The 27,917-nt window shown below is 42.9% G+C and overlaps 1 protein-coding gene across 1 annotated transcript; it reads left to right on the top strand.

Moving 5' to 3' along the window:
• The first annotated feature begins 90 nt into the window (after positions 1 to 90).
• Positions 91 to 26,837, top strand: DHDDS (dehydrodolichyl diphosphate synthase subunit). Its single transcript, XM_060784482.2, has 10 exons — positions 91 to 196; positions 1,505 to 1,569; positions 7,413 to 7,500; positions 10,463 to 10,579; positions 16,205 to 16,347; positions 18,534 to 18,650; positions 19,139 to 19,240; positions 22,092 to 22,206; positions 24,334 to 24,441; positions 26,064 to 26,837. Exons 3-10 carry the CDS (start codon positions 7,438 to 7,440, stop codon positions 26,298 to 26,300), a joined length of 1,002 nt encoding a protein of 333 aa, XP_060640465.2. The 5' UTR covers positions 91 to 196; positions 1,505 to 1,569; positions 7,413 to 7,437; the 3' UTR covers positions 26,301 to 26,837.
• Positions 26,838 to 27,917: the final 1,080 nt, after the last annotated feature.

Raw genomic sequence — 27,917 nt, 5'->3', positions numbered from 1 at the left:
TATGTACTTCCGCTCAACCCAAGCGGGACAGCTACTTGGCTCACTTCCCTGGATGCGCGCGCATCCCCCGAGGTGACGCAACGTGGTGGGCGGGTCTTAGTAACATATGCGGAAGAGCACGTCATACCTGCTGGCAGAGCAGTAGCAGTAGCCAGAGGAGAAGGAGGTGGAGGCTGTGTTGCTTCCACGCAGGAAGGTGAGTAACTGGGAGTAGTAGAGGGGGATCTTTCCCTCTGTGCTAGGCCTGAGGTTATGAAGTGTCGCCTTGTTTCTCTTTCTTTTTACTTTGACTCCCTTAGATAGAAAAGGGAGGAAGGGAAGACAGAATAGGGCAGGCATGGGCAAACTTCAGCCCTCCAGGTGTTTTGGACTTCAGCTCCCACAATTCCTAACAGCCTCCCATTTCCGCTACTTTGGCAGCCACCTCTCCACAAAAGTCAGCATTGACACTGAAATACAACACCGCCTAAGCTTTGCAAGTGCAGCATTTTTCCGAATGAAGCGCAGAGGGTTTGAGGACTGGGACATCCGTAGGGAGACCAAGGTGCTTGTTTATACAGCTATTGTTCTCCCACCCTGCTATACGCCTGCGAGACGTGGACTCTACAGACATCACATGCAGCTCCTAGAATGATTCCATCGAAATTGCCTCCAAAAAATTCTGCAAATCTCTTGGGAAGACAAGCGGACAAATGTCAGCGTGCTGGAAGAAGCAAAGACCACCAGCATCGAAGCGATGGTCCTCCACCATCAACTCCGCTGGACCGGCCGTGTTGTCCGGATGTCTGACCACTGTCTCTCATAGTAGTTTAATTGTTTTGATTTGCTTTAAGTTGTCAATTTGTTATGCTATGTTTTTGAGGCTTTGGCCTTTGTAAGCTGCATTGAGTCCTTCGGGAGATGCTAGCGGGGTGCAAGTAAAGTTAATAATAATAATAAATAATAATAGTTGCTCTACTCTGAACTCAAGAATGGAAAATGGAATGTTGGTGGGCAGGAAAAGACATTTAAAGATGGCCTTAAAGCCAACCTTAAAAACTCTGACATAGACACTGAGAACTGGAGTGCTCAAGCTCTGGCCCTGGAGCGCTCCAGCTAGAGGTCAGTTGTGACCAGCAGTGCTGCAGAATTTGAAGAGGCACGAATGGAGGACGAAAGAGAGAAACATGCCAAGAAGAAGGCGCATCAAGCCAACCCCGACCAGGACCACCTTCCACCTGGAAACCAATGCTCTCACTGCAGGAGAACATGCAAATCAAGAATAGGGCTCCACAGTCACCTACAGACCCACCGCCAGTACACCAATCTTGGAAGACCTACTCGGACAACAAGGGATCGCCTAAATAAAGTAACCGGCTGTTAGGAATTGTGGGAGTTGAAGTCCAAAACACCTTTCCCATGCCTGGACTAGGGGGCTGCCTCCGCCTCTCTCCCTTCTGTGTGACATGACTTTAGTATGTGTTTGTCCTCTTTTTCCAACTCTGTCTTTCTCTCTTGTTTACAGTGGAGCCTTATATATGCCACCTCCTGCACGCCCACCTCGTTAAAATCAAAGGGATTCACTTCTAGGTAAGCAGAGCCAGCCTTGTGAGCCTTTGTTGACATCCCAAAAACTGACATCCCAAAAAGGAAGGACCCAAAACAGTAGTCTTGGATGACAGTCTGTACCTCTTGTGGGGAACCTGGGGGCTGAGAAGAGCTTTATGGGACTTTTGGTTGACCCATTCCCCCTTTCCCAGTGGCTCCCAGCCATTGGTCCTCCAAGTGTTTTGGACTTCAGCTCCCAGAAATCCTGGCTGGTTGTCAAGCTGGCTGAAGCTCCTGGGAGCGGGAGTGCTGAACATCCAAAAAAAAAAAAAACCCTGCTTCTTAAACTGTAGGCTCTGATACCAACAGGCATGGGCAAACTTGGGTCCTAGGGGTGTTTTGGACTTATTATTTATTTATTTATTTATTTGCTTCATTTTTATACCGCATTTTTCAGCCTCAATCGGCGACTCAATGCGGTTTACAGTGCAATTTATATAACAATGACAGATTAAAACACGACATACACGACAGACAATACAAGACAAACAACGTGGTCATCAACGCCTCAGTAAAATCAGATTCCGTTCTCATAATCCTTCTACCATTCCTTTGTTCATTTATACCGTCTTCATGAGTTCAGTTGCCTTGTTGACCGAACGCCTGTTCATAGAGCCACGTCTTGACCCTCCTCCGGAACTCCAGCAACGAAGGGGCCTGCCTGATGTCTACGGGTAGGGCATTCCATAGCCGAGGGGCCACCACCGAGAAGGCCCTGTCTCTCGTCCCCGCCAGCCGCGCCTGCAACGCAGGCGGGACCGAGAGCAGGGCCTCCCCGGACGATCTTAACATCCTCGTCGGTTCATCCTCGTCGGTTTGGACTTCAGCTCCCACAATTCCTTAACAGCCTGCCGGGAAGAAGTGACAAGTGGAGTGCCGCAGGGCTTCTTCCTGGGCCTGGTCCTGTTCAACACCTTCATTAATGACTTAGATGAAGGATAGTGGACAACAAGTTAAACATGAACTAACAATGTCATGCGGTGGCATAAAAAGCCAATGGGATTTTGGCCTTCATAAATAGGAGTCAAGTGCTTATATCCAGGGAAGTCATGCTCCCCCTCTCTTCTGCCTTGGTCAGACCACACCTGAAATCACACTGTGTCTAATTCTGGGCACTGCAATTGAAGGGAGATGTTGAGAAGCTGGAAGGTGTCCAGAGGAGGATGACTAAAAACATCAAGGGTCTGGAGAATAAGCCCTATGAGGAGCACCTTAAAGAGCTGGAAGGAGTTATGATGGCCATGTATAAATATGTGAAGGGAAGTCATAGGGAGAAGGGAGCAAGCTTGTTTTCTGCTGCTCTGGAGATTAGGATGTGGAACAATGGTTTCACACTACAGGAGAGGAGATTCCACCTGAACATTAGGCAGTGGAACTCTCTGCCACAGAGTGTGGTGGAAACACTGTCTTTGGAGGCTTTTAAACAGAGGCTGGAATGCCATCTATTGGGGTGCTTTGAATGCAGTTTTCCTGCTCCTTGGCAGGGGGTTGGACTGGATGGCCCACGAGGTCTCTTCCAGCTCTAGGATTCTATGACATAGTAGCTATTTTAGGGACTCATCCCACTAGAAAATGAATCCACTTTAAATCTGGCTTCTGCCTCCTGCAGAAATCTGGGGTTTGTAGTTTAGGGAGGAGCCTTTAACAACCTCACTAAACTACAAACCCCAGAATTCTGCAGGAGTCAGAAAGCAGATTTAAAGTGGATTTATTCTCTAGTGTGGTGAAGTGGGATGTTTACAGTCCTTTCTGCAGAAGATGCTTCAGCTATACTTCATAAAAACGAACATCAGCCTGTTTAATAAGCCTTGCAAATGCTGATTTTGTTATCAATAAATATTTACTTCATATACCTATTTTATATAACTGTATACTCAGTGCCATGCAAACATTCCTCAAGCAGAAAGGGGTTGTGAGTGGAAAAAGTTTAGGAAACCCTCCTTTAAACCATTCTGGACTAGGAGCCATGGGTTCAAATTACAGGAAAGGAGATTCCAGCTAAACATCAGGAAGAACTTCCTGACTGTAAGAGCTGTTCAACAGTGGGACTCTCTGCCACAGAGTGTGATGGAGGCTCCTTCCTTGAAGGCTTTTAAACAGAAGCTGGATGGTCATCTGTCAGTGGTACTTTGATTGTTCTTTTCCTGCATTGCAGGGGGTCGGACTAGATGGCCTATATTGTCTCTTCCAACTCTATGATTCTATTATCCTTTTACTGGCCAAAGTAGTAAATTGTTTCTTGTGTCCAGAAGTGAGGGTTCACCTTTCAAATATGTCATGAGGCTAGGCTACCTTGTTTGATGTATTTTAAATTGCCACTTTTTCTAACTCAGATGTCAACTTCTGGCCTCTTTCAGGTTTGGAGAAGTTTGATAGTCTGGATAGGTTCCCTGGGGGGGGGGGGGGGGGGGGGGCTATGGAAGCCTTGGATACTGATTTCACATGGTTAGCTTGGCATCAACTTCACAGTCATAAATCTTTCTAGTCTCTATAGCTTTTCACAGGTGTTTGCAGGGTTGTCATAGCATAAACATGTGTTTGGGAATAACTCCTATTGAACTCAGTATACTTCTCAGTTGACAGAGGCATTCAGTTGAAGGAGGATCTTTGACCCATGGGCATATTGAGTATTTGTGACAAGTTTGGTCCAGATCCATCATTATTTGAGTCCACAGTGCAGGGTTTGGTGGGCATTGACCTTGAGTTTTGGAGTTGTAGTTCACCTAACCACAAGTTCCAAAACTCAAGGTCAGTGCCCACCAAACCCTTCCAGTATTTTCTGTTGGTCATGGGAGTTCTGTGTGCCAAGTTTGGCTCAATTCCATCATTGGTGGAATTCAGAATGCTCTTTGATTGTAGGTGAACTATCAATCCCAACAACTACAACCCCCAAATGACAAAATCAATACCCTCCCCCCAACCCCACCAGTATCTAAATGTGGGAGTATGGGGTATTTGTGCCAAATTTGGTCCAGTGAATGAAAATGCATATCAGATATTGACATGACGATTTCATAACACTAGCAAAATGAGAGTCACGAAGCAGCAACAAAAATAATCTTATGGTTGGGGTTCACCACAACCTGAGGAACTGTATTAAGGGGTTGTGGCATTAGGAAGGTTGAGAAACATTAACATTAAAAAAATCCTTATACATAAAAAGTTATCAAGTGTAGGCTTCCCAGCCTAATCTTCAATACTATGGCAATCCATAGTTTTCTACATACAGGATTTCTGAAGCTTTGTTTCAAATAAAGTATTCAGCCCCACGCCTGATGACATAGCTCAACTCAAAGGTTCTCTCCTTAGTGAGAGCTAAACACACTTGCCAGCTTGGGCATCTTTGCAGCCTTGAACAGGACCAAGGGAAAGTTCTAGGGAATGTGACAACTGTGCTAACTCAACATAGTATAGTGCTAACGTGAGAAAGACCAAAGTGGTACAGATTGAGCATCCCTTATCTGGAATTGTAAAACCAAAATTGGCCGCCTGGGTGGCTGAAATAATGACACCTTTGCTTGTTGATGTTTCGATATACAACCTGGTTTCATGCATAAAATTATTGTGTACCAAATTACCTTCACGTTATGTGTGCAATGTGTTTATGAAAGATACATGAATTTCCTGTTTAGACTTGTGTCCTATTTTAAAATTATCTTATTATGTATGTATGTGGAGATATAGGTATTCCAAAATACAAATACCAATTATGAAAATGGTCCCAAGCATTTCAGATCAGAGGATAAACTGTGCTTGAGGATGCTTTATTTATTTATTTATTTATTTATCGTGTCAGTGCAACCAGTTGGTTATATTACATTTCTAACAGAACAAAGCAAAAAAAATAAATACAAAATACAAAAATGGTGAGTTTGGTAGTTGATTAAATGTCCTTTGACCAGTATCTGGCCACTTGGAGTGCTTCTGGTATTGCTGCAAGAAGGTCCTCCATGGTGCATGTGGCAGGGCTCAGGTTGCATTGCAGCAGGTGGTCAGTGGTTTGCTCTTCTCCACACTCGCATGTCGAGGATTCCACTTTGTAGCCCCATTTCTGAAGGTTGGCTCTGCATCTCGTGGCTCCAGAGCGCAGTCTGTTCAGCGCCTTCCAAGTCGCCCAGTCCTCTGTGTGCCCAGGGGGGAGTCTCTCATTTGGTATCAGCCATTGGTTGAGGTTTAGGGTTTGAGCCTGCCACTTTTGGACTCTCACTTGCTGAGGTGTTCCGGTGAGTGTCTCTGTAGATCTTAGAAAACTATTTGAGGATGCTAATTCTAGTGTCTCCTTGTCTTGTAAATCTAGGAAATGTTGGCATCATCCAAATGAGCAAAATGGCAATGCAGGGAAAGAAATGACCACAACTGTGCTTTTAAGTATTTCCACCCCTCTTGCACAGAAAGAGAAGAGGAATGACATTTCAAAGCAAACCAATAACACATACTAATTTTCATGGTCCAATTAAATGAGGAGAGTGAAATTAAATCCTTCCTTCTCAGACTGGTTCTACCTCCTCAGAAAGTCTACCCACAGGTCCTTTCCTAGTTAACAGATGTGTGTGGTTTGCATCTGTGACATACAGAGACAAGAAACAAAATCCCCTAAGGAGACTATTTTTTTAATCATTTGTGTTTCCTCCTTTTAAATAAATTACACACAACTTACTAAAAAGCTAAGGCCTTATTTGGCAGGAATATCACAGGCCCTTCCTTATATCTTTTCAGAAAGTAGTTCATTATGGGAATTATACATGTCTTGTGAGAAATAAACTATGTTGTAGTCCATGGGACTTGCTTCCAAGTAAGGGAGCATCTACACCATGGAATGAATGTAGTTTGACGCCATTTTAACTGCCACATCTCAATGCTATGGAATCATTGAAGTTTTTTTGGAGTTTTTCCAGGTTTTTAGCCTTCTCTACCAAATAGTGTTGGTGCCTTAAGGCAAAGGATTCCCCTGACATTAAGTCCAGTCATGTCTGACTCTGGAGGGTGGTGCTCATCTCCATTTCTAAGCAGAAGAGCCGGTGTTGTCTGTAGACACCTCCAAGGTCATGTGGCCAGCATAACTACATGGAGTGCCGTTACCTTCCCGCAGAAGCGGTACCTATCAATCTACTCTCATTTGCATGTTTTCAAACTGCTAGGTTGGCAGAAGCTGGGGCTAACAGCGGGAACTCCCCCCGCTCCCCAGATTCGAACTGCAGATCTTTTGGTCAGCAAGTTCAACAGCTCAGCAGTTTAATCCGCTGCAAGGTCATGTGGCCAGCATGACTACATGGAGTGCCGTTACCTTCCCGCAGAAGCGGTACCTATCAATCTACTTTCATTTGCATGTTTTCGAACATCTAAGTTGGCAGAAGCTGAGGCTAAGTTGGCAGAAGCTGGGGCTTACAGCGGGAGCTCACCCCACTCCCTGGATTCAAACCGGCAACCTTTTGGTCAGCAAGTTCATGAGCTCAGCGGTTTAACCTGCTGCACCACCAGGGGCTCCTTTCTACTGATAGGTATTTATTAAATGTTTAAAACTAATTTTGGAACAAAAAATAGATTAAAACTCCTTAAATATAGAAGAAAATGAATTTAACTATATAACCAGAACAATATGATGGCAAAGACAGCCTTTTGGTGAAGGTGAATACAGTGTGCACCAGTCTGGAGTAAACAGGTTTTTTAATCCTGTTACAGCAGACCATACTGATAGTAGCAGTTCAACAAGCTGTCCATATGGAACCACCTGGTACGATTGTGTCTCAGAATTCATATATAGCCCCGCTCCCTGGTACAATTTCCTCTTCAGTTTGTATAAATTCAAACTTTGTTTTCATTTCAAGGTGTGCATCCTGAACAGAAAGGAGAATGTCGTGGATACGAGAGGGAGAACTGTCCCTCTTGGAGAGATTCTGTGCCAGTATCATCAAGGTAAGTGTTAAAGTGATGCATATTTAGAAACATTCAAGTTCAGCGTTTGCACATGAATGTGAAGACAGATGTGAAAGGTGTGTATATCTAAGCAGGAAGACATCTAGAGCAGTCTTTTCCTACCTGGATCCCTCCAGATTTTTTTTTGAACCTGTAACTCCAGTCAGTCTCAACCAGTGTGACTTGTGATCAGGAATGATGGGATGGGAAATCCGAAAAGTTTGATGATCCATGTTGTAGGATTTCTTTTAGAGAGAATGGCTCTGTCAACAGCAGCTAACCGTGATGGCTAAACGTAACCACCTGGTATGGAAGCAGAATTTCTCTGTTGATTAGAGACTTGGGGGCACATTTATGGGAAATTGGGTGACTTTGGAGGAGTGTTTTGGATTTTATTTTCCAGAATCTCTGATTAGCCATGTTGTTGGAACAGTAGTTGCTACTGCTGCTGCATCATTACTAGTCCACTATTTCTCCAGTTTGGGACTCAACACACCTTACAAAAGTTAATTGTAAATAAAGTCACGTCATACAGAAGTTAAAAGTGTAAGTAACCTGCCAGTAAAATTAAAACAGTTGAAACTTAATCAGACAACACACCTGTTTGCCACAGTTAAAGACACAATAGTAAAAGACATAGGTGCAACTATGCTGTTGAATTAATGCAGTTTGACACCACTTTAACTGCCATACCTCAATGCTATGGAATCCTTGGATTTATAGTTTGGTGGAGTACCAGCAGTATTTGGCAGGGAAGGCTAAAGATCTTGCAAAATCTCTTGGAATTTCTTACCATTGAGCCATGGTAATTAAAGAGGTATCAACTGCGTTAATTCTGTGGTGTAGACGCACCCTAGTATAGTTGGATGTACACATAACTTTTAGTGTCAGACCAATATGTATCTCAAAGCCCTGCCTGTCTAAAAAGAAGTACAAGAGTTATCCGGAAAGTAATGTTACAAGGCACGTAGCTCTTGCGTGGAATTTTCTTGGGGAGAAGTTGGTATCACTCCCGTATAGCGGGAAGCCAGCAGAAGCGAACGAGCAGTGCCAGTTGTCAGTAGTTCATCAACTGGCGTTGGGGTTTTATTTGTCGTGTCAGGGCAACCAGTCAATTGTATTACATTTCTAACAAAACAACACAAACAGACAAAATACAAAATTTGCGAGTTTGGTAGTTGATTAAATGTCCTTTGACCAGTAGCTGGCCGCTTGGAGTGCTTCTGGTGTTGCTGCAAGAAGGTCCTCCATTGTGCATGTGGCAGAGCTTAGGGTGCATTGCAGCAGGTGGTCAGTGGTTTGCTCTTCTCCACACTCGCATGTCGTGGATTCCACTTTGTTGTCCCATTTCTTGAGGTTGGCTCTGCATCTCGTGGTGCTAGAGCACAATCTGTTCAGCGCCTTCCAAGTCACCCAGTTTTCTGTGTGCCCAGGGGGGAGTCTCTCATTTGGTATCAGCCATTGGTTGAGGTTCTGGGTTTGAGCCTGCCACTTTTAGAGTCTCGCTTGCTGAGGTGTTCCAGTGAGTGTCTCTGTAGATCTTGGAAAACTATTTCTAGATTTAAGTCTTTGACGTGCTGGCTGATACCCAAACGGGATGAGCTGGAGATGTCTCCGCCTTGGTCCTTTCACTATTGGCTGCTACTTCCCGGCGGATGTCAGGTGGTGCAATACCGGCTAAGCAGTGTAATTTCTCCAGTCGTGTAGGAGTGAAGGTTAGAGATGAGTGTCCTCGTTCCATTTCCCTCCAAGTGTGAAGTTTGTGCTGTAATACACTACCTAAAGGCTAAGGGCATGAACACTAATGCGATTCATCGCAAAATCGCTTCAATTTATGGAGAGGGCGTCATGTCAAGACAGCATGTGACAAAATGGGTACGGAATATATTGTGAAACCATGAAGAAACTTTGCAGAGCCATCCAAAACAAATGTGGTGGGATGCTGATGGCAGGAGTCTGTCTCCTTCATGACAATGCGTGTCCGCACACCATGCATGCAACACAAGAGTTGTTGACTTCATTTGGTTGGGATGTTTGAAGTCACCCCTCTCATAGCCCCAGTCCCGCACCCAGTGACTCTCATCTGTTCACTAAATTGAATGAACACCTGGGTGGAAAACACTTTTTTGACAATGACGAGGTGAAAATAGAAAAGATGAACTGGCTGAAAAAGGCGACAGGAAACTTCTATGACACAGGCATAAAAAAAACTTGTTGCACAGATGACACAATGTATTTAATGGAATGGTACTTATGTGGAAAAACAATGTAATCCCTATGCTATAATCCATGTAATTATTAAATTATTATTATTAAAATATATTTTAATAATAATAATAATATATTATTAAAATATATTCATTTTTTGTATTAAAAAAATCTTCTTACTTTCCGAATAACCCTTGTATTGCGGCCCCCGCAGGGACCAAAAAAGAAGGAAAATACTCCCTCAGCACTATGTTCAGAGCCTGGGAGTGGCCACTCTGAACTGCACATCAGAGGCACTTTTTCCCATTTGCAGTCATGGGAGTTGACCTTGTTCCAAGTCTATCATTTTCTTCTACTAAATTGTTAAGTGTTCCATAGTGGCTTTCTTTACACAGTGGCTCCAGTTTTCTGAATGTTCTCCAGGTTGTACAACTAATATTCAAAGGGAGGACGTGGGAGGTTTTTAATTGTTCATTTTGGAAACACATATGAGTCCCGGTGTTTCTACAACCGGTATTTCTTAGTTCTGTTGTAATCCTTGACCCTTTATGTCTGCCTTCTCTCTCATTTCCAGGCCAGCACTATGGGTCTGTTGGACTGCAACTCCTATCATCCTCAGGCATGATTATTAGGAATGAGGGGTGTTGCAGTCCAATATGTCATGGGCTCCAGACGGCAAAGGGTTGTTAGATGTTCAATGTAAAATCAAATTGCTTTTCATTCTACCTCTCCTCTATTTGCTTTCCACATTCAGGCAGGGCCAATGCCTAAACACATTGCATTCATCATGGATGGCAATCGCCGTTATGCCCAGAAACATAAGGTGAAGAAACTGGAAGGGCATTCACAGGGATTTGCAAAACTTGCACAGGTGAGTCATCCTGTGTTCTTTTTCTGAGGTTCGACTCCGGGGAGCGGCATAAGCTTCCACTGCCAGCCCTAGCTTCTGCCAACCTAGCAGTTCGAAAACATGCAAATGTGAGTAGATAAATAGGTACCGCTCTGGCGGGAAGATAACAGCGCTCCATGCAGTCATGCCAGCCACATGACCTTGGAGGTGTCTATGGACAACGCCGGCTCTTCGGCTTAGAAATGGAGGTGAGCATCACACCCCAGAGTCAGACATGACTGGACTTAATGTCAGGGGACAACTTTTACCTTTTACTAAAGCTAACAACAGGAGCTCACCCCGCTCCCCTTTCGGTCAGCAAGTTTAGCAGCTCAGTGGTTTAACCTGCTTGCACCATTGGGGCCTCCTTTATATGCCTGTCGTTAAATAAAAAATGGCGGACACATGAAACCAAAGGTGACAAAATACAATAAAGGTAATATGGCAGTGGAATAAATTGCCTTGAAAGGTGGCAGACTCTCTATCTTTGGAGGCCTTTAAACTGAGTTGGGCAGGCACCTTTAGGGAGTGCTTTAGATGCGTATTCCTGCTTGGCAAGGGCTAAACTAGATGACCTTTTTGAACCCTTCGAACTGTAAGATGCTATATGTAAACAGCAAAAGGAGACAAGTTAGACACAGGTTTTTTAGGTTGCTGTGACCTATTGCCTGAGAGTTGAGAGTGGGAGGCATAACCAGACAACCAGGTTACAGTGTCTCATAATCAGCGGAGGTAGGTCAACCTTCATCACTCATTCAGGCAGGAGTGGCAACCTGCAGACACACCCCAACCCTCTTAGAAGATGATCACTGGCCATGGAGATTTTATTTGCCCCACAAGCCCATGATACAAGGCATGGAGAGAGGCAAAATGGGATGTCTGTGTCCAAATCCGACTTAGATCCCTCTCCAATGCCAGCATGGCGCTGCTAACAGAACAAAAAAGATTCATCTTTCCTTCTGTTACATGTTTTCCTTTTTCATCAGGTAAACACCCAGGGGATTTTCTCTTGGATACTTGTGCTTGAATTCAGAGGTTTGGGATAAACACAACTGGTTTGATATAAGACAGAGAGACTGATATAGTGTGTTAGGAGTGGGAGACAAATGACCCTCCAGGAGTTGCTAGACTGGAACTCCCATCAGGCTTTACCAGTATTGGTTCTGGTCCTAGAGCTGATATGTAGTTGTAGCTAAACAATATTGGAGGGAGGGACAAGGAGATTCCCAACCATGCAATATTGTATGAAGGCTCGCAGACTAGTAAACGATCAAGTTTGTTCAAAACTGTAGAGACATTCAAAGCAATTAACCCGCTAAACAAGCCCCTATAAAAACGAATAGAATGGAAGAGGTGCCGCAGTTTAGAATAGGTATTAAAAGCTCCACATCATCCACATGTCACCTGAACAAGTTATGAAATCTTAATGAAATCCCATTGAGGAGATAGCATCCCTCAAACCCTCGACAAGGTCCCCCATGACCTTCTGACAAACTAGTCTAATATGGGCTAGGCAAAACTACGGTTTGATGGTTCTGTAATTGGTTGATGAAATGAACCCAGAGGGTACTTCTCCCCAATGCTTCCTCTTCACCCTGGAAAAAAGTGACGAGTGGAGTGCCATCAGGAGTGTTCCGTCCTGGGCCTGGTCCTGTTCATGATCTTCATTAATGACTTAGATGAAGGGTTAGAAGGCATGATAAGGTTTGCAGAGGACACCAAATAGGGATGGATAGCTAATATTCCAGAAGACAGGAGCAGAATCTATTTATTTATTTATTTACAACATTTATATGCCGCCCTTCTCACCTCAGAGAGGACTCAGAATGGCTTACAAGATATATAGATACATACAATATATTATATTATTAGCATAGTATAATATCAGTATTATATATTACTATATTGTACTATACCATTATATTGTAATATTATTAGTAATATTACATGTAATATAAAATATATAATTATAGTATTGTTATTATTAGTAGTATTATATTGTATTACATTATATTATTATAAATATTCTATGCATATACAATATATTATATTATGTTAGTAAAGCACAGGAGGCAAGATGGAACTGTCTTCTGCCCCCGCCCCCCCCCCCCTCTTCACTCTGGCCAGAGCAGCAGTTGGTGCTCAAAACGATCTTCACAGATTAGAGAGATAATTGGCCAAAACTAACAAAATGAAGTTCGACAGGGACAAATGCAAGATACTCCACTTAGGCAGAAAAAAATGAAATGCAAAGATACAGAATGGGGAAGATGCCTGGCTTGACAGCAGGTCATGTGGAAAAGATCTTGGAGTCCTCGTGGACAGGAAGGGGAACATGAGCCAACAATGTCATGTGACGGCTTAAAAAGCCAATGGGATTTTGGCCTGCATAAATAGGAGTCTAGTGTCTAGATCCAGGAAAGTCATGCTCCCCCTCTATTCTATTTTTCCTTGGTCAGACCACGTTACCTGGAATCACACTGTTTCCAATTCTGGCCACCGCAGTTGAAGGAAGATGTTGACTCTAAGTTGGAATGTGTCCAGAGGAGGGCTTAAAGGATCAAGGGTCTGGAGAACAAGCCCTATGAGGAGCGACTTAAAAAGCTGGACATGTTTAGCCTGCGGAAGAGAAGGCTGAGAGGAGACATGATGAGGGCCATGTATCAAGATGTGAGGGGAAGTCATAGGAGTAGGGAGCAAGTTTCCTTTCTGCTACCCTGGAGACTAAGACGAGGAACAATGGCCTCACACTACAGGAAAGGAGATTCCACTTGAACATGAGGAAGAACTTCCTGACTGTGAGAGCTGTTCAGCATTGGAACTGTCTGCCCTGGAGTGTGGTGGAGGCTCCTTCTTTGGAGGCTTTTAAGCAGAGGCTGGATGGCCATCTGTTGGGAGTGCTTTGAATGTGATTTTCCTGCGGGGTTGGACTGGATGGCCCACGAGGGCTCTTCCAACTCAGTGATTCTATGAAAATAATCAGGAAGGGAATTCCAAGTGGAGACCACAGCTATGAAGACACTTCTTCTAGCTAGGTGCTGTGAAGAAAGGGAGGAGAGTTCAGACAATCTCAGTAAGAAATAAGCCTTTCACTACTATTGACCTAATGAGCAGTTGAATATTCCTAACCTTTGTTTTATGTAGGAGTTAATAGCTCATTTGCATATTATGTTAAAGTATATGCAATTATTGTATTGGCTCCCCTTGCACATCCTGAATTAATTCTCTGATGTGTGTAGCTCCACCCGTGGAATCTCCTTGCAAAATCCATGAATTCTAAAAAGGATTGGACCAACCCATTATGTTGCTTTGAGAAGAAAATGTTGAGGAAGAGCATTTCTGTAAGACCTCTAGCCCTCTGAAGCACAGATAACGTTTAGATTAAACAGATCATCAAGTCATTTTTCCCACGTAAACGCTATGATTCTTAACTGTAGATTCTTTATTTGAAGTGTAGATCAGTTTGGATTAGGAAATGTTTCAATACCTATGAACAGAAATGTCTTGTTAATATTTCTTTACTGATCCTTAAATTGGATGCCGTGTGAAAGGAAGTTGTTTGCTTTCTCCCACAAGGTTGCAGAACACAAACTTGTTTGGGATGTGTTCATGTTGGAATTGCTCAATATCATCCCTTGAGGAGGGATGGTTTTGGAGGTGGCAATGTCATTAGCAATGACACCACTTACCAGTTATTTATTTAAAAGGGAACTCAAGGCGGAGCACAGCATATACAGCAAACATTCAATGCCGGGACACAAATTCATATACACAAGTTAATAACTTCAGTATTTTGTTAAGGATGATTTCTTGGGCCTATACTACAGATTGTGAGGATTGAGAAGACTTCCTCCACATGAAAAGCAAATTCTGTGTTGTTGTTCATTCGTTCAGTCGTCTCCGACTCTTCGTGACCTCATGAACCAGCCCACGCCAGAGCTCCCTGTTGGCCGTCACCACCCCCAGCTCCTTCAAGGTCAGTCCAGTCACTTCAAGGATGCCATCCATCCATCTTGCCCTTGGTCGGACCCCTCTTCCTTTTACCTTCTACTTTCCCCAGCATAATTGTCTTCTCTAGGCTTTGTTGTCTCCTCATGATGTGGCCAAAGTACTTCAACTTTGTCTCTAGTATCCTTCCCTCCAATGAGCAGTCGGGCTTTATTTCCTGGAGGATGGACTGGTTGGATCTTCTCGCAGTCCAAGGCACTCTCAGAACTTTCCTCCAACACCACAGTTCAAAAGCATCTATCTTCCTTCGCTCAGCCTTCTCTAAGGTCCAGCTCTCACATCCGTAGGGCTGAAATTCTTTCTACCTTTGGTGAACAACATAGTCCCAAAAACCCCATGATAGGTTCAGCTTAGAGTTGCCAGAAGTTGTAAACAATTTACTTACTTACTTAGGTGATCCCTCGTTGTTCAAGTATGATGGCCTTCCAAGTGTAATGTCTTGGCAGTGGATCCACTGCCAAGACATTACACTTGGAAGGCCATCATACTTGAACAACGAGGGATCACCTAAGTAGGTGGCTGTGGAGACCTATTGTTAACTTGCATGTTCTTCCACAGTGAGGGCATCAGTTTTCAGGTAGAAGGTGGTTCCGGTCAGGGTTGGCTTGATGTGCCTTCTTCCTCTTGGTAGTTTCTCCTTTTCACCCTCCATTTGTGCGTCTTCCAGTTCCGCAGCACTTCTGGTCACAGATGACCTCCAGTTAGGATGCTGAAGGGCCAGGGCTTCCCAGTTCTCAGTGTCTATATCACAATTTTTAAGGTTAGGTTTAAGCCCATTTTAAAAACTCTTTTCTTGTCCACCAGCATTAAGTTTTCCGATCTTGAGTTGGGAGTATAGTAACTGCTTTGAGAGATGGTGATCAGGCATTCGGACAACATGGCCAGTCCAGCAGAGTTGATGGCATAGGGGCATCACTTCAGTGCTGGTGGTCTTTGCTTCTTCCAGCACACTGACAATTGTCCGTCTGACTTCCCAAGAGATTTGCAGGATTTTTCTGAGGCAGTCCTGATGGAATCATCCCAGGAGTTGAGTGTGGTGTCTGTAGACAGTCCACGTTTGCAGGTGTATAGAAGAGGACAATAGCTTTAAAAACAAGCACCTTGGTCTCCTTACGGATGTTCCGATCCTCAAACACTCTCCTCTACATTCAGAAAAATGCTGCACTCGCAAAGCTCAGGCAATGTTGTATTTCAATGGCAATGTTGACTTTTGTGGAGAGGGGGCTGCCAAGGGAACAGAAATGGTCAACATTTTCTAATGTTATATCATTAAGCTGTATTTTTGGCATTGGAGAGGCATTTTCTGGTGACGGCTGGAAGAGCATGTTGGTTTTCTTCATGTTCAGTGAGAGGCCGAGCTTCTAATATGCTTCTGCAAAGGTGTTTAGAGTGGCTTGTAGGTTTTCTTCATGTGCACAGACTATGTTATTATCAGCATAAACAACAGCTGGAAACAATTTAAAGGCAAACAACAACCACAAAGGCCTTTAGCAATCTCCTAGTTGCACAACTTTGTACTAGAGCCAGGTCTCACCCTTTTCCATTAACTAATTCATGGTTCAACTGGTGTTAAGTGCCCTCTTTTGCCCTGTCTTACAGACATTGCAGTGGTGCCTGAGTCTGGGCGTTCGTGAAGTCACAGTTTATGCCTTTAGTATTGAAAATTTCAAGCGACCCCGAGAAGAAGTGGATGGCCTGATGCAATTGGCAAGAGAAAAGTTCACTCGTCTTCTAGAAGAACAGTAAGACCCTTCTCTACTGCTTGCAACTGTAAACCTTTATGGATACCTTTCTAAGGAATGTGACCTTTTCTGTATGCATTACAATTAGGAAACCATGATGAAAATTTCTGTCATTTCCATCTTTGGATGAAATTTGCACAGGGCTATAATATTTGCTTGAATGGAGAATTTCACCTGCTCCCACAAACCCCACAAATTTTTGCACCCAAATATCCTTTGTTAATCTTGAGAGCATGTTTGGGGGTCACCTGGTAGACATTCTGGGTCCCCTAGTAGACATTTTGAGACATTTAAAGGTTTAAAAAGGACCAAGAAAGAAGTCCAAGAGGCCTCCAAACATGTTGGAACGCCTTCTACACCCCAAAGAGATGTTTTTGGAGCATTTTGTCTACCTCGAGATCACAATCATTGAACTCAGTGGGGCTTATTCTCAGATCAGTATGTATAGAGGTATAGCCCAAGTAGCCTAACTGCATTCACATGCAATCAATTCAGTAATGCATTTTCAACTCAGACTAACCTTAAGTTGTGGCTCCCACATTATGTGTATCTTACATATATTTATAAGGTATATGGAGTTTAAATATTTTGGCAAGAAGACGCCAAATCTGTTGCCACCTTGTTTCCTTTCTCCTGGCTCATTTTCTAAGGAAATCATTGTGATGTATTATGTTCAACCATTCCAAATATCTCCTATTTTACTATCTTCAAGATCAGGCATGTAGCCGGGAGGAGGGGAGGGCTTGAGGGGCTTCAGCCCCCCCCCCCCAAATTCTCAGGGTGGTCCGCAAGAAGGCCTTACTGATACATTATTTAAACAGATATGTTTATTCATATCATGATCACCATGCTCAATATATCCCATATGCATGAGGGTATTGGGATAACGATACAAAGGTTTGCTAGGGTAGATCCTCAGCCCCCCCCCCCCCCAAATCAAAATCCTGGCTACAGGCCTGTTCAAGATGGTAGCTGAATTTATCTGTTGCAGCAAAAAAAAATAGAGATCTTTATGACACATCTAAACCAACAATTGGCATATTGTGTTACTAGCCGTCCCCTGCCACGCGTTGCTGTGGCCCACCCTAGTGATCTGGAAAATAAATTAATGAGAAAGTGTTGGTTTCTCATATATAAAATGTCTTTATACTTGTGGATAAACAGTATTTCTTGTGGTTTCTTTGTCAGTGTTGATGTGGAGATTGTCTGATTTGCCTACTCTGGAACATCCAACATATCATTGTCCTTCTTTAGGGATCCCTTTCAAATCTATGATACTATATCTCTCTGTGTGTGAATCATATCTATATATATCTATGGCTGGATGGCTTTGTCAGGAGGGCTTTGATTACATTTTCTTGCTCTTGTGAAGGGAGTTGGATTGGATGGCCTTAAGTATTTTCTGTTGGTCATGGGGGTTCTGTGTGGGAAGTTTGCCCAAATTCTCTCGTTGGTGGGGTTCCAAATGCTCTTTGATTGTAGATGAACTATAAATCCCAGTAACTACAACTCCAAAATATCAAGGTCCATTTCCCCCAAACTCCATCTGTGTTCATATTTGGGCATATAGAAGATTCGTGCCAAGTTTGTTTCAAATCCATCATTGTTTGAGGCCACAGTGCTCTCTGGATGTAGATGAACTACAACTCCCAAACTCAAGGTCAATGCCCACCAAACCCTTCTAGAGTTTTCTGTTGGTCATGGGAGTCCTTTGTGCCATGTTTGGTTCAATTCTATCATTGGTGGAATACTCTTTGATTGTAGGTAAGCTATAAATCCCAGCAACTCCAACTCCCAAATGAAAAAATCATAATTTTTTGAGTGATGGTCACTCCTTGGGTTAGTAGGTGTCTTGTGTTCAAATTTGGCAGCAATTCGTCCAATGGTTTTTGAGTTATGTTAATCCTACAAGCGAACATTACATTTTTATTTATATAGATGAACTGCAGCCCAATGCATCTAGAGAAATGCACCTAGTCTATAAAAGCTCATGCCAAATACAAGTTGTTAGCCTCTGATACTTGATTCTTCACTCCTGTTTTCAAGGTGCAAACAACTTCTTTTGGAAACCTCTCTAGATGACCAAAGGTCAACTAAACTGCCCTTAGGAATCTCAGGCATTTATTGGCATTGAAAAGGTGTGACTTGTCTTTGTTTGACTTCACTTATCTTTTCACGCTTTGTAGAGAAAACTTAGAAAAGCATGGGGTGTGTGTCCGAATCCTTGGAGACCTACCTCTGCTGCCACGAGATATCCAGGAGCTGATTGCCAAGGTTGTGCTGGCAACAAAACAGTACAATACGTGAGTCCTCTTGTGCTTCTTTGAACTTCTTCTCATTTGCACAAAAACACTTTCCTGCCTTGTCCTCTGATTCTCGCAAATAAAATTCAAAATGACAGCTCAGTTGTCTTTATTCTCTGATATTATTATTATTATTTATGTATATTCTGCCCTATCTCCCCAAGGGAATTCAGGGCGAATTCAAAAAAACAAAACAAAACAAAAAAACATAGAGACAAACATTCAGTGCATCACCAAAAGTGTAAACATAAATTCATTTGCAACCCACCCGATTCCAAAGCAACAAACATCAAACAACCAATTATTAAATAAAATCTAAAATTGCACAAGTAGTTACTCTCTTAAGTTGTATCTAACAATAAAAACGAATTATTTCAACCATAAAACATGAACTTCGGTTTGATGAGCTCCCAGAGGTTCACTAAAAACCTTTAAAAAGCTGGTCTTTTGTCCACACAACCCATGCTCTCTTGTATTTTTCTTAAAAGGTGTTTCTTGAATATTGCCTTTGCGTATACATCGAGAGAAGAAATCAGCAATGCGGTTAAAGAGCTGGCTTGGGGTGTCGAGGAAGGGCTGCTTCAACCCAGGTAAATCTGTATATATGCATGATACATGTTTTTATTGATTTTATTGATTCTGTTATGGTTTTATTATTCAATTGTTTTATTATATTGAAATTGTATTTTATGGTCTTGGTACCAACTGTAAACCGTCCCTAGTTGTCTGCGGGCAGAGAGGAATGATATATAAATGCAGTGAATAAATAAATAATAGCCCATATGATTTCAGATGCGAGACCAGTTTTACACATTTGAGGCTTAGGACTATGTGCTTTTTTCATTCCTACCTCCTTCTCGGGGATGAAACTTGTTCTTGTGGCAGTCACCAGATTCACACAATGTTGACTGGCTAGTCCTTGTCAACCCTCCCAAATGCCACTGTGCTCATGCTCTTGATAGACTGGTCCTTGTGCCAGCAAGGAATCAGTGCCCTTCCTTTGGTAGATAATTTTCCAAAGATTTAAAAAGTATGTGTGTTTAAACTTCCGAAGCATAGCAGGGCATGCTTCATTCTTGTAAGATATACATTTGTGTCTCACCAAAACCCAGAGCTCCATTAACTGGAGTCAAGTGCAAAACATGGACATGTAGAATTGCAGAAATGATGCCTCTCAGCATGGAAATGGGTTTTGGGTACAACAACTGAAATGAGCTCATGATTTTTCATCCCAAGGCTTGGGCAGTTCTTGTTAGCCCAGGCCATCTTCATTTCATATATATATGAGTGAGTGCGTTATTTAAGCAGTGAACCAGTGCCTGGTCACGGTGACGGTCTGGACAAGGGCGAACAAATTGAAGCTGAATCCAGACAAGACAGGTCCTCCTAGTCAGTCGCAAGGCCAAACAGAGTATAGCGTTATAGCCTGTACTGGATGGGGTTACCCTCTCCATGAAGGTGCAGGTTCACAGATTGGGAGTCCTCCTAGACCAGTGGTTCTCAACCTGGGGTCCCCAGATGTTTTTGGCCTACAACTTCCAGAAATCCCAGCCAGTTTACCAGCTGTTAGAATTTCTGGGAGTTGAAGGCCAAAAACATTTGGGGACCCCAGGTTGAGAACCACTGTCCTAAACTCATCACTGAGCCTGGAACCTCAGGCTGCGGCAGTGGCTAGGGAGGGCTTACACACAATTAAAACTTGTGCGCCCGTTGCACTTGTACCTTCTGAAATCAGACTTGGCCACGATGGTCCACTCTTGATACATCTAAGATAGACTACTGCAATGCACTCTACATGTGGTTGCATTTGAAGAATGTTTGGAAGCTTCAAATAGTCCAACGAGAGGCAGCCAGGTTAATAACTGGGGCGGCATAAAGGGAGCACACAATTCCAATGTTATGTCAGCTCCACTATTTGCCACTTAGCTACTGAGGATAATTCAAAGTGCTGGCTTTGGCCTATAAAGCCCTAAATGGCCCCAACCCAGTTTACCTGTCCAAACGCATCTCCCTCTATGAACCACAGCGGAGATTAAATTCTTCCGGGGAGGCCCTGCTCTCAGTCCTGCCATTGTCACAGGCGCGACTAGTGGGGACAGGAGAGAGGGCCTTCTCAGTGATTCCCCCCTGGCTATGGAACTTCCTCCCTGACAAGATTAGATCAGTCCCTTCCCTCCTGTCCTTCAGAAAGATGGTAAAAACTTGGCTGTAGAACCAAGCCTTTGGGACAGTGCAGTAAGGCAACAATAGGAAACTTTACCCTGCTGATCCGAGATGGTTTTAAACAATTGATTTTAAAGTGGAGATAATTGATTTTAGTATTTATGTATATTTATAGTTTATTTTATGTTCCAGCATCGAATGCTTGCCATATCCAGTATATGTTGGGCTCCGCCCTGACTCCCCTTTGGGGTGAGAAGGGTGGAATATAAAGTTTTTAAATAAATAAATAATCAAAAGTGCCAAACAGTAATAATTTCTAACTTCATAACATCCTACTTCGAAGTGATCCAGATATCTACCATTAGATCACAAACTAGTTTTGCTTACCAAAATATCCAAGCAGACACCTTAGGAAAATCAATATACACAGCTCTTGAAAATACCAGCAAAAGAAATATGAAACATGGGAAGGAGAATTTGAACCGCTGTGAGTCGCCTCCGGGCTGAGAATAGCGGTATAGAAGTTAAATAAATAAACAAACCTGGCCTTTCTTCAGCTCTCCAGTTGTTAGTCTAACTTCTACTGGTTATTGGTTTTGCAAAACTACAAAAAACCACAACCAAATACCCATCAGTGCTCACCAGTTGCATTACTTTTCTGACACCTTCCATGTACACTGAAACCATTATTCCCAAACAGCATGAGGGAATCAGATGATTCCAAATTGCTACTTCAACTTGGAATGAGAGGTAGAAAGCAGTTCCTGGATACGTTAATATAGAAGAACACAATTGTTCAGAAAAATTGGTATCTTACCCTTCAGTTAAAACCAGGAGTTTTGTGGTTATGAAAGGAGCTATGAACTACGTTCTTATCTTGACCACAAATTCATGCACTCAGAGGCACCTTGTTGTTTAACCTGAAGCATATATCTGCCTCCCTATTCAATTACTTTGGGCTTGATTTCGGTGGAATCTTGGATAAGTTACTTTTAACTAACATAAGACTTCTATAAGTTACAGCCCCCAAATATATTTTTCCAAAATCTTGTGTGCCATAGTCCTTAGCTAACTTGTGGAACTCACTGCTGCAAGTTGTGGTGATGCTTTTTAACTTTGCATTGACTCTTAGGAGGCATCTGGTTTGTTGCTACTTGTGATATGAGATACCTGAGTGAGCAGAACTGCTTTTATGACCTGCTTTTCTTAGCAATGGGCATGTTGGTTATACATGAGAATGCCAATTGTAACTTGAGTTCTTGTGTCTCTTTCTCTTAGTGATGTGTCAGAATCGCTAATCGACAAATGCCTGTACAGCTCCAAATCGCCTCACCCAGACATCCTGATCAGAACCTCCGGAGAAGTCCGGCTTAGTGATTTCATGCTCTGGCAGGTAAACCTTAATTACATTGTCTCCTATGTTGACCAAGGACCCACTGGTGGTGCAGCTGGTTAAACCGCTGAGCTGCTGAACTTGCTAACTGAAAGGTATTATATTTTACTGTATTGTACTATACCACCATAATGCAATATTATTAGTAATATTGCATGTAATATAAATAGATAATTATTATATTGTATTGTGTTATTATTAGTATTATATTGCATTACATTATAATATTATGATCAATATTATATATACATACAATATATTGTATTATTTATTTATCGTGTCAGGAGCAACCAGACAGTTGTATTACATTTTTAACAAAACAGACAGACAAAACACAAAGTTTGCAAGCTGGTAGTTGATTAAATGTCCTTTGACCAGTATCTGGCCACTTGGAGTGTCTCTGGTGTCGCCGCAAGAAGGTCCTCCATTGTGCATGTAGCAGGGCTCAGGTTGCATTGCAGCAGGTGGTCTGTGGTTTGCTCTTCTCCACACTCGCATGTTGTGGATTCCACTTTGTAGCCCCATTTCTTAAGGTTGGCTCTGCATCTCGTGGTGCCAGAGCGCAGTCTGTTCAGCACCTTCCAAGTCGCCCAGTTTTCAGTGTGCCCAGGGGGGAGTCTCTCATTTGGTATCAGCCATTGATTGAGGTTCTAGGTTTGAGCCTGCCACTTTTGGACTCTTGCTTGCTGGGGTGTTCCAGTGAATGTCTCTGTAGATCTTAGAAAACTATTTTATGATTTAAGTTGTTGATGTGCTGGCTGATACCCAAACAAGGGATGATCTGGAGATGTCACTGCCTTGGTCCTTTCACTATTGGCTGCTACTTCCCGGCGGATGTCAGGTGGTCCAATACCGGCTGGACAGTGTAATTTCTCCAGTGGTTTTTTTTTTGTTGTTATTGTTGTGTCAGGAGTGACTTGGAAACTGCAAGTTGCTTCTGGTGTGAGAGAATTGGCTGTCTGTAAGGACGTTGCCCAAGGGACGCCTGGATGATTTGATGTTTTTGTCATCCTTGTGGGAAGCTTCTCTCACGTCCCCGCATGAGGAGCTGGAGCTGATAGAGGGAGCTCATCCACCTCTCCCCGGATTCGAACCTGCGACCTGTCGGTCTTCGGTCCTGCCGGCACAGGGGTTTAACCCACTGCACCACCAGGGGCTCCATTCTCCAGTGGTCTAGGGTGCAGACACCCCGTGATAATGCGGCATGTCTCATTAAGAGCCATATCCACTGTTTTAGCGTGGTGAGATGTGTTCCACGCTAGGCATGCATATTCAGCAGCAGAGTAGCATAGCGCAAGGGTAGATGTCTTCACTGTGTCTGGTTGTGATCCCCAGGTTGTGCCAGTCAGCTTTTGTATGATATTGTTTCTAGCACCCACTTTTTGCTTGATATTCAGGCAGTGCTTCTTGTGGTCAGAGAACGTATTGTGTTATTAGCATAGCACAGTATTAGTAATATATATTACTATATTGTACTGTACCACTAAGGAGCCCCCAGTGGCACAGTGGGTTAGACCGCTGAGCTGCTGAACTTGCTGACCGAAAGATCGGCAGTTCAAATCCGGGGAGTGGGGTGAGTTCCCGCTGTTGGCCTCAGTTTCTGCCAACCTAGCAGTTTGAAAACATGCAAATGTGAGTAGATCAATAGGTACCACTTCTGCAGTCATGCTGGCCACATGACCTTGGAGGCGTCTACAGAAAACCCTGGCTCTTCGGCTTAGAAATGGAGATGAGCCACACCACCCCGAGTCCGACACGACTAGACTTAATGTCAGGAGAAACCTTTACCTTTACTTATGTTGACCAGCAGGATCTACTTTGCTAGGCCCCATTTCAAGAAATACATTAATAATTTGGGTCCTCTAGTAGACAATGTTATAATGCACAACCCAAGATATTGATGGACCTAGCACAGCATGAACGGAAGCTCTAGTTTTGAACCAAGGCAAAATAGTTGGAAAATTGTTCCAGGTATTCCAGCTGCCTTGAGTCTCCTTGGGGAGAAAGGTAGGATATAAATACAGATAATAATAATAATAATAATAATAATAATAATAATAATAATAATTCATCCCCTTTTCTTCTTTCATGGACCATCTAATTACATCCTTGTCTTTCTTTCCTCAGACATCCCATTCTTGCCTGGTGTTCCAGCCTGTGTTGTGGCCAGAATACTCTTTCTGGAATTTATGGGAAGCTATCCTTCAGTTCCAGATGAATTACAGTGCTTTGCAGGTAGGATAGCAAGTTAGAGGGTGGGGCAGATGGGCAAACTTTAAATTATCTACAGAAATCTGCCTGGTGGAAGATTTAGGAAACCCGTATTGCCTATGTCCAATCTTGGCAGCTGTACAATTTCACTGGAAAGGTTTATGTGTCAAGATTTGACTGGGTTTTTCCACTACTAAACTAAAAATTTACTAAAATCTACTAAAAAATTTCAAATGAGTTTTTTCCCCCAGAAGCTTGCTGCTCAATCCCTTGGACATCCTAGCTTCACTGCAAATTTGTGCAAAAAAAATATTGCAATGCAAGAATATTCATGTACTTTTATTGCTAAGTTATTTTAAATTCTGCACTTTAATTAATAAAATCCAGGAGGGAATAAGAGGAAAATACAGGAATAATTAATACGTATATATAAAATCAAGAATATTTTAGACACACATGTTACATCATAAGATTGTAAGGAAGCATAAGGGCCATCTAGTCCAATTTACTGATTTACGGGGCACAGCTAAAGCAATCCTTTGAGATGGCCATCCAATTGTTTGTAGGTCTCCATTCACTGAAACAACCCATCCTACTGTTGCATAGCTGTTAGAGTAAAGGGCTGGACTTTAGCGCAGCTGGTTAATCACCAGCAGCAATAGATCTTTCCCAACCAAAAGGTTGGGAGGTTGAGCCCGGGTCAGGGTGAGCATCCGACCTTTAGCCCAGCTTACTGTCCACCTAACCAGTTTGAAAACAGCTGTAGCTGTGAGTAGAAAAATTAGGCACCACTTAAGCTGGGAGGTATTTTACGGCACCATAAAAAAACCAGTGATCAAAGAACAGGAGGAAAGTCTGTGATCAAAAAAAGTCTCGTCATCATAGATGATAGAGCGACAGCACCCCCCGTGACCAGAGTCAAACATAGCCTCCAGTATGCCGAGGTTGGAAAAATGCCTCTATCAGCCTGTCCTGTATGTCTAACAGCATTGAAAGTTTGCCATGTATGTGTTCTGTGATCCACCCTGAGTCCCCTTTGGGGTGAGAAGGGCAGAATATAAATGCTGTAAATAAATAAATAAAGGGCTTCCTATGTTTGGTGGATGATTACATCATTTAGTACAGGCATGGCCTAAATTTTGGCCGTCCAGGTGTTTTGGACTTCAACTCCCACAATTCCTAGCAGTGGTAGACTGTTAGGAATTGTGGGAGTTGAAGTCCAAAACACCTGGACAAGCCAAAGTTTGCTCATGCCTGATTTAGTATATCTATATTACCTGCAAATGTGGAAGAATGGCATAATTTTACAGGTCTGAATTTGGAATAAACAGAATTGAAAAACATAATGACATACTGACTCTTTACCTTTTTGATTGTGATATTATGATAATTTACCTTTGAGGTATACTTGGAAGGAATTCTCACTGGAAATCAATTAGACATTGTTTCAAATTCATCTGTACATAATCATGGGTATTCACCACCCTTTTTCATAGGCAATTCATGAGATTTAGAAACATAATTCTTGTGGAATCTAGCCAAAAAAATAGAGTTTGGCCCATTAAAATCTGTGGTTGAGAACAGATTTTATACTTTAAGGTAATTCTAAAAACTAGTGTATCATTATTATTTTTTCCACTTTTCAGAAAGCCAGGGATTTATACCTGGAGGAGAGGAAGTGGCAGCAGATGGAGACCGACAAGGCCTGCATCTTGGAGAAGCTGAAGGAGGAAGGGTCTGCATCCTGTGCAGACGCTCAGAGACGGAGGACACTCTTGCAGGAATTAAGGGCCAACCGGGAAGAGAGAGTCCAGGGTTTTTTGGAAGCGCTGGAAAACAAAAGAATGGACTTCCTAGAAAAATTGACAGTGGCATCTGCATGACGAGAAGAACTCGTAGTGCCTGAAATGGGGGTAGAAAGGTGACGGGGAGGGAAAACATGAGCCGAGACACAAATAGTCCAGCTGCTACACAGAAGTGTTCATTTAAATAATGAAAGCATAAGTTTGGGTATATGTTTTTTGCAAACATATGCAAGACTTTACCTCAGGTTTGGTAAAAGTGCAGTCCTCCAATTGTTGCATGACTACAACTCCCATCATCCTTGAGCATTGACCATGCTGGCTGGGGTTGATGTGAGTTGGAATACAATGACATGTACTTTACTTCTGTATTGTTTCCAGTTCTGATTCACTGTGCAGTTTGGGAACCTATTGGCCAAAGGAGATTTATCTTATCGCACTTGGCTATGGTTTAAAGATAGCTGGAGAAAGGAGAATTTGTTGTGAGTTCTGTTAATAAATAAATGGAGTTGGTACGCACGTGGGAAGAATTGTGCATGCAGTAGGGATTTTCTTCCATTTCTCAAAATACTAACATTTTTATATTGCAAATCAAGGGGCAATAAAATCCAAATCATCCGTTGTGACTATTAAATCTTTCTCAACCCCATCAAAAGGTGTTAGCTTTTGATACAAAGCCAGTAGGCCTTGAAAGCTAGCATGATGAATTTTGCAACTTTGGGGGCTAATGAAGCTGTTACCATGGTGTGTATTTAGGGTTTTCTTGCACAACTAACACACCTACTGTCACCTATAAATCTGTGTGTAATGAAGTCTAAAAATGTTGCTATTCGTAAAGTTACAAGGGGTGTTCATTAAAGATTTCCCCTGACCCACTTGCTGTGGACTGGGAAACTTGAAACAATGAAACTTGGTACAGTTATGAGTCCTTCTCTCCATTGGTGCCACCTAGGGACACACAGTGCTCCCATCTTTTAAAGCAACTGTCAACACCTTGCTTGTAGAAGTCGACAGGTTGCTCCAAAAGCCACGTTGTGACCTCAGAAACCAGAGTCTCATCATCTGAAAAATGCTTGCCCTTTAAAAATAACTTCATTATTGGAAAGAGGTGGAAGTCCAATGGTTCGAGGTCGGGTGAATAAGGGGGATGCAGTCAAATTTCAAAGCCACAGGAACATGCTTCCATTTGGGCAACAGGTGAGTTAACTGGTGCACTGTCTTGCAGAAGGCAGACACCTTTTGGGAGCATGCCACATTGTCTCTTGGTTTTGATGGCTTCCCGCAATTTCCACAGCAGTGAAGCCTAGTCTGCCCCAGTGATCATGGTCCCCTTTCCTAAAAAAGCCATCCATACTAATCCGTGCTAGTCCCAAAATACTGTGAGGATGACCTTGCCTGCCGAGAGTTGGGCATGTGCCTTCTTTGGAGATGGTGAGTCATGATGCTTCCATTGCATCAACTGGACTTTACTCTCAGGATCATAGTGATAGACCCAGCTTTCATCCTGTGTGATCAGTCTGTTGAAAAAGTCCTCCTGTTTTCCATGGCACATCATTGAGCCTGGGAGCATTCAACTCTTTCCTGTTTCTGGAAAGGTGAGCAGTCGAGGTACCCAGCGAGCAGATACCTTATGCATGTGAAGATGGTCTGGGATTACTTTTCCCACAGACCCCAACTAATCTTGACATTTTGGGCTAG

Source organism: Anolis sagrei, chromosome X (assembly GCF_037176765.1).
Source record: "Anolis sagrei isolate rAnoSag1 chromosome X, rAnoSag1.mat, whole genome shotgun sequence".
In the NCBI taxonomy this organism is placed as follows: Eukaryota; Metazoa; Chordata; class Lepidosauria; order Squamata; family Dactyloidae; genus Anolis; species Anolis sagrei.
Note: the sequence above shows the minus strand (reverse complement) of the source record. Positions and strands in the feature narration are given on the sequence as shown.

Bases quoted from the DNA above. Each gene is read 5' to 3' on its own strand.
- DHDDS (XM_060784482.2), top strand. From the start codon at position 7,438: ATGTCGTGGATACGAGAGGGAGAACTGTCCCTCTTGGAGAGATTCTGT. The intron at 7,501-10,462 runs GTAAGTGTTAAA...TTCCACATTCAG, and splicing joins TCTGTGCCAGTATCATCAAG to GCAGGGCCAATGCCTAAACA. The intron at 19,241-22,091 runs GTAAATCTGTAT...TCTTTCTCTTAG, and splicing joins GAAGGGCTGCTTCAACCCAG to TGATGTGTCAGAATCGCTAA.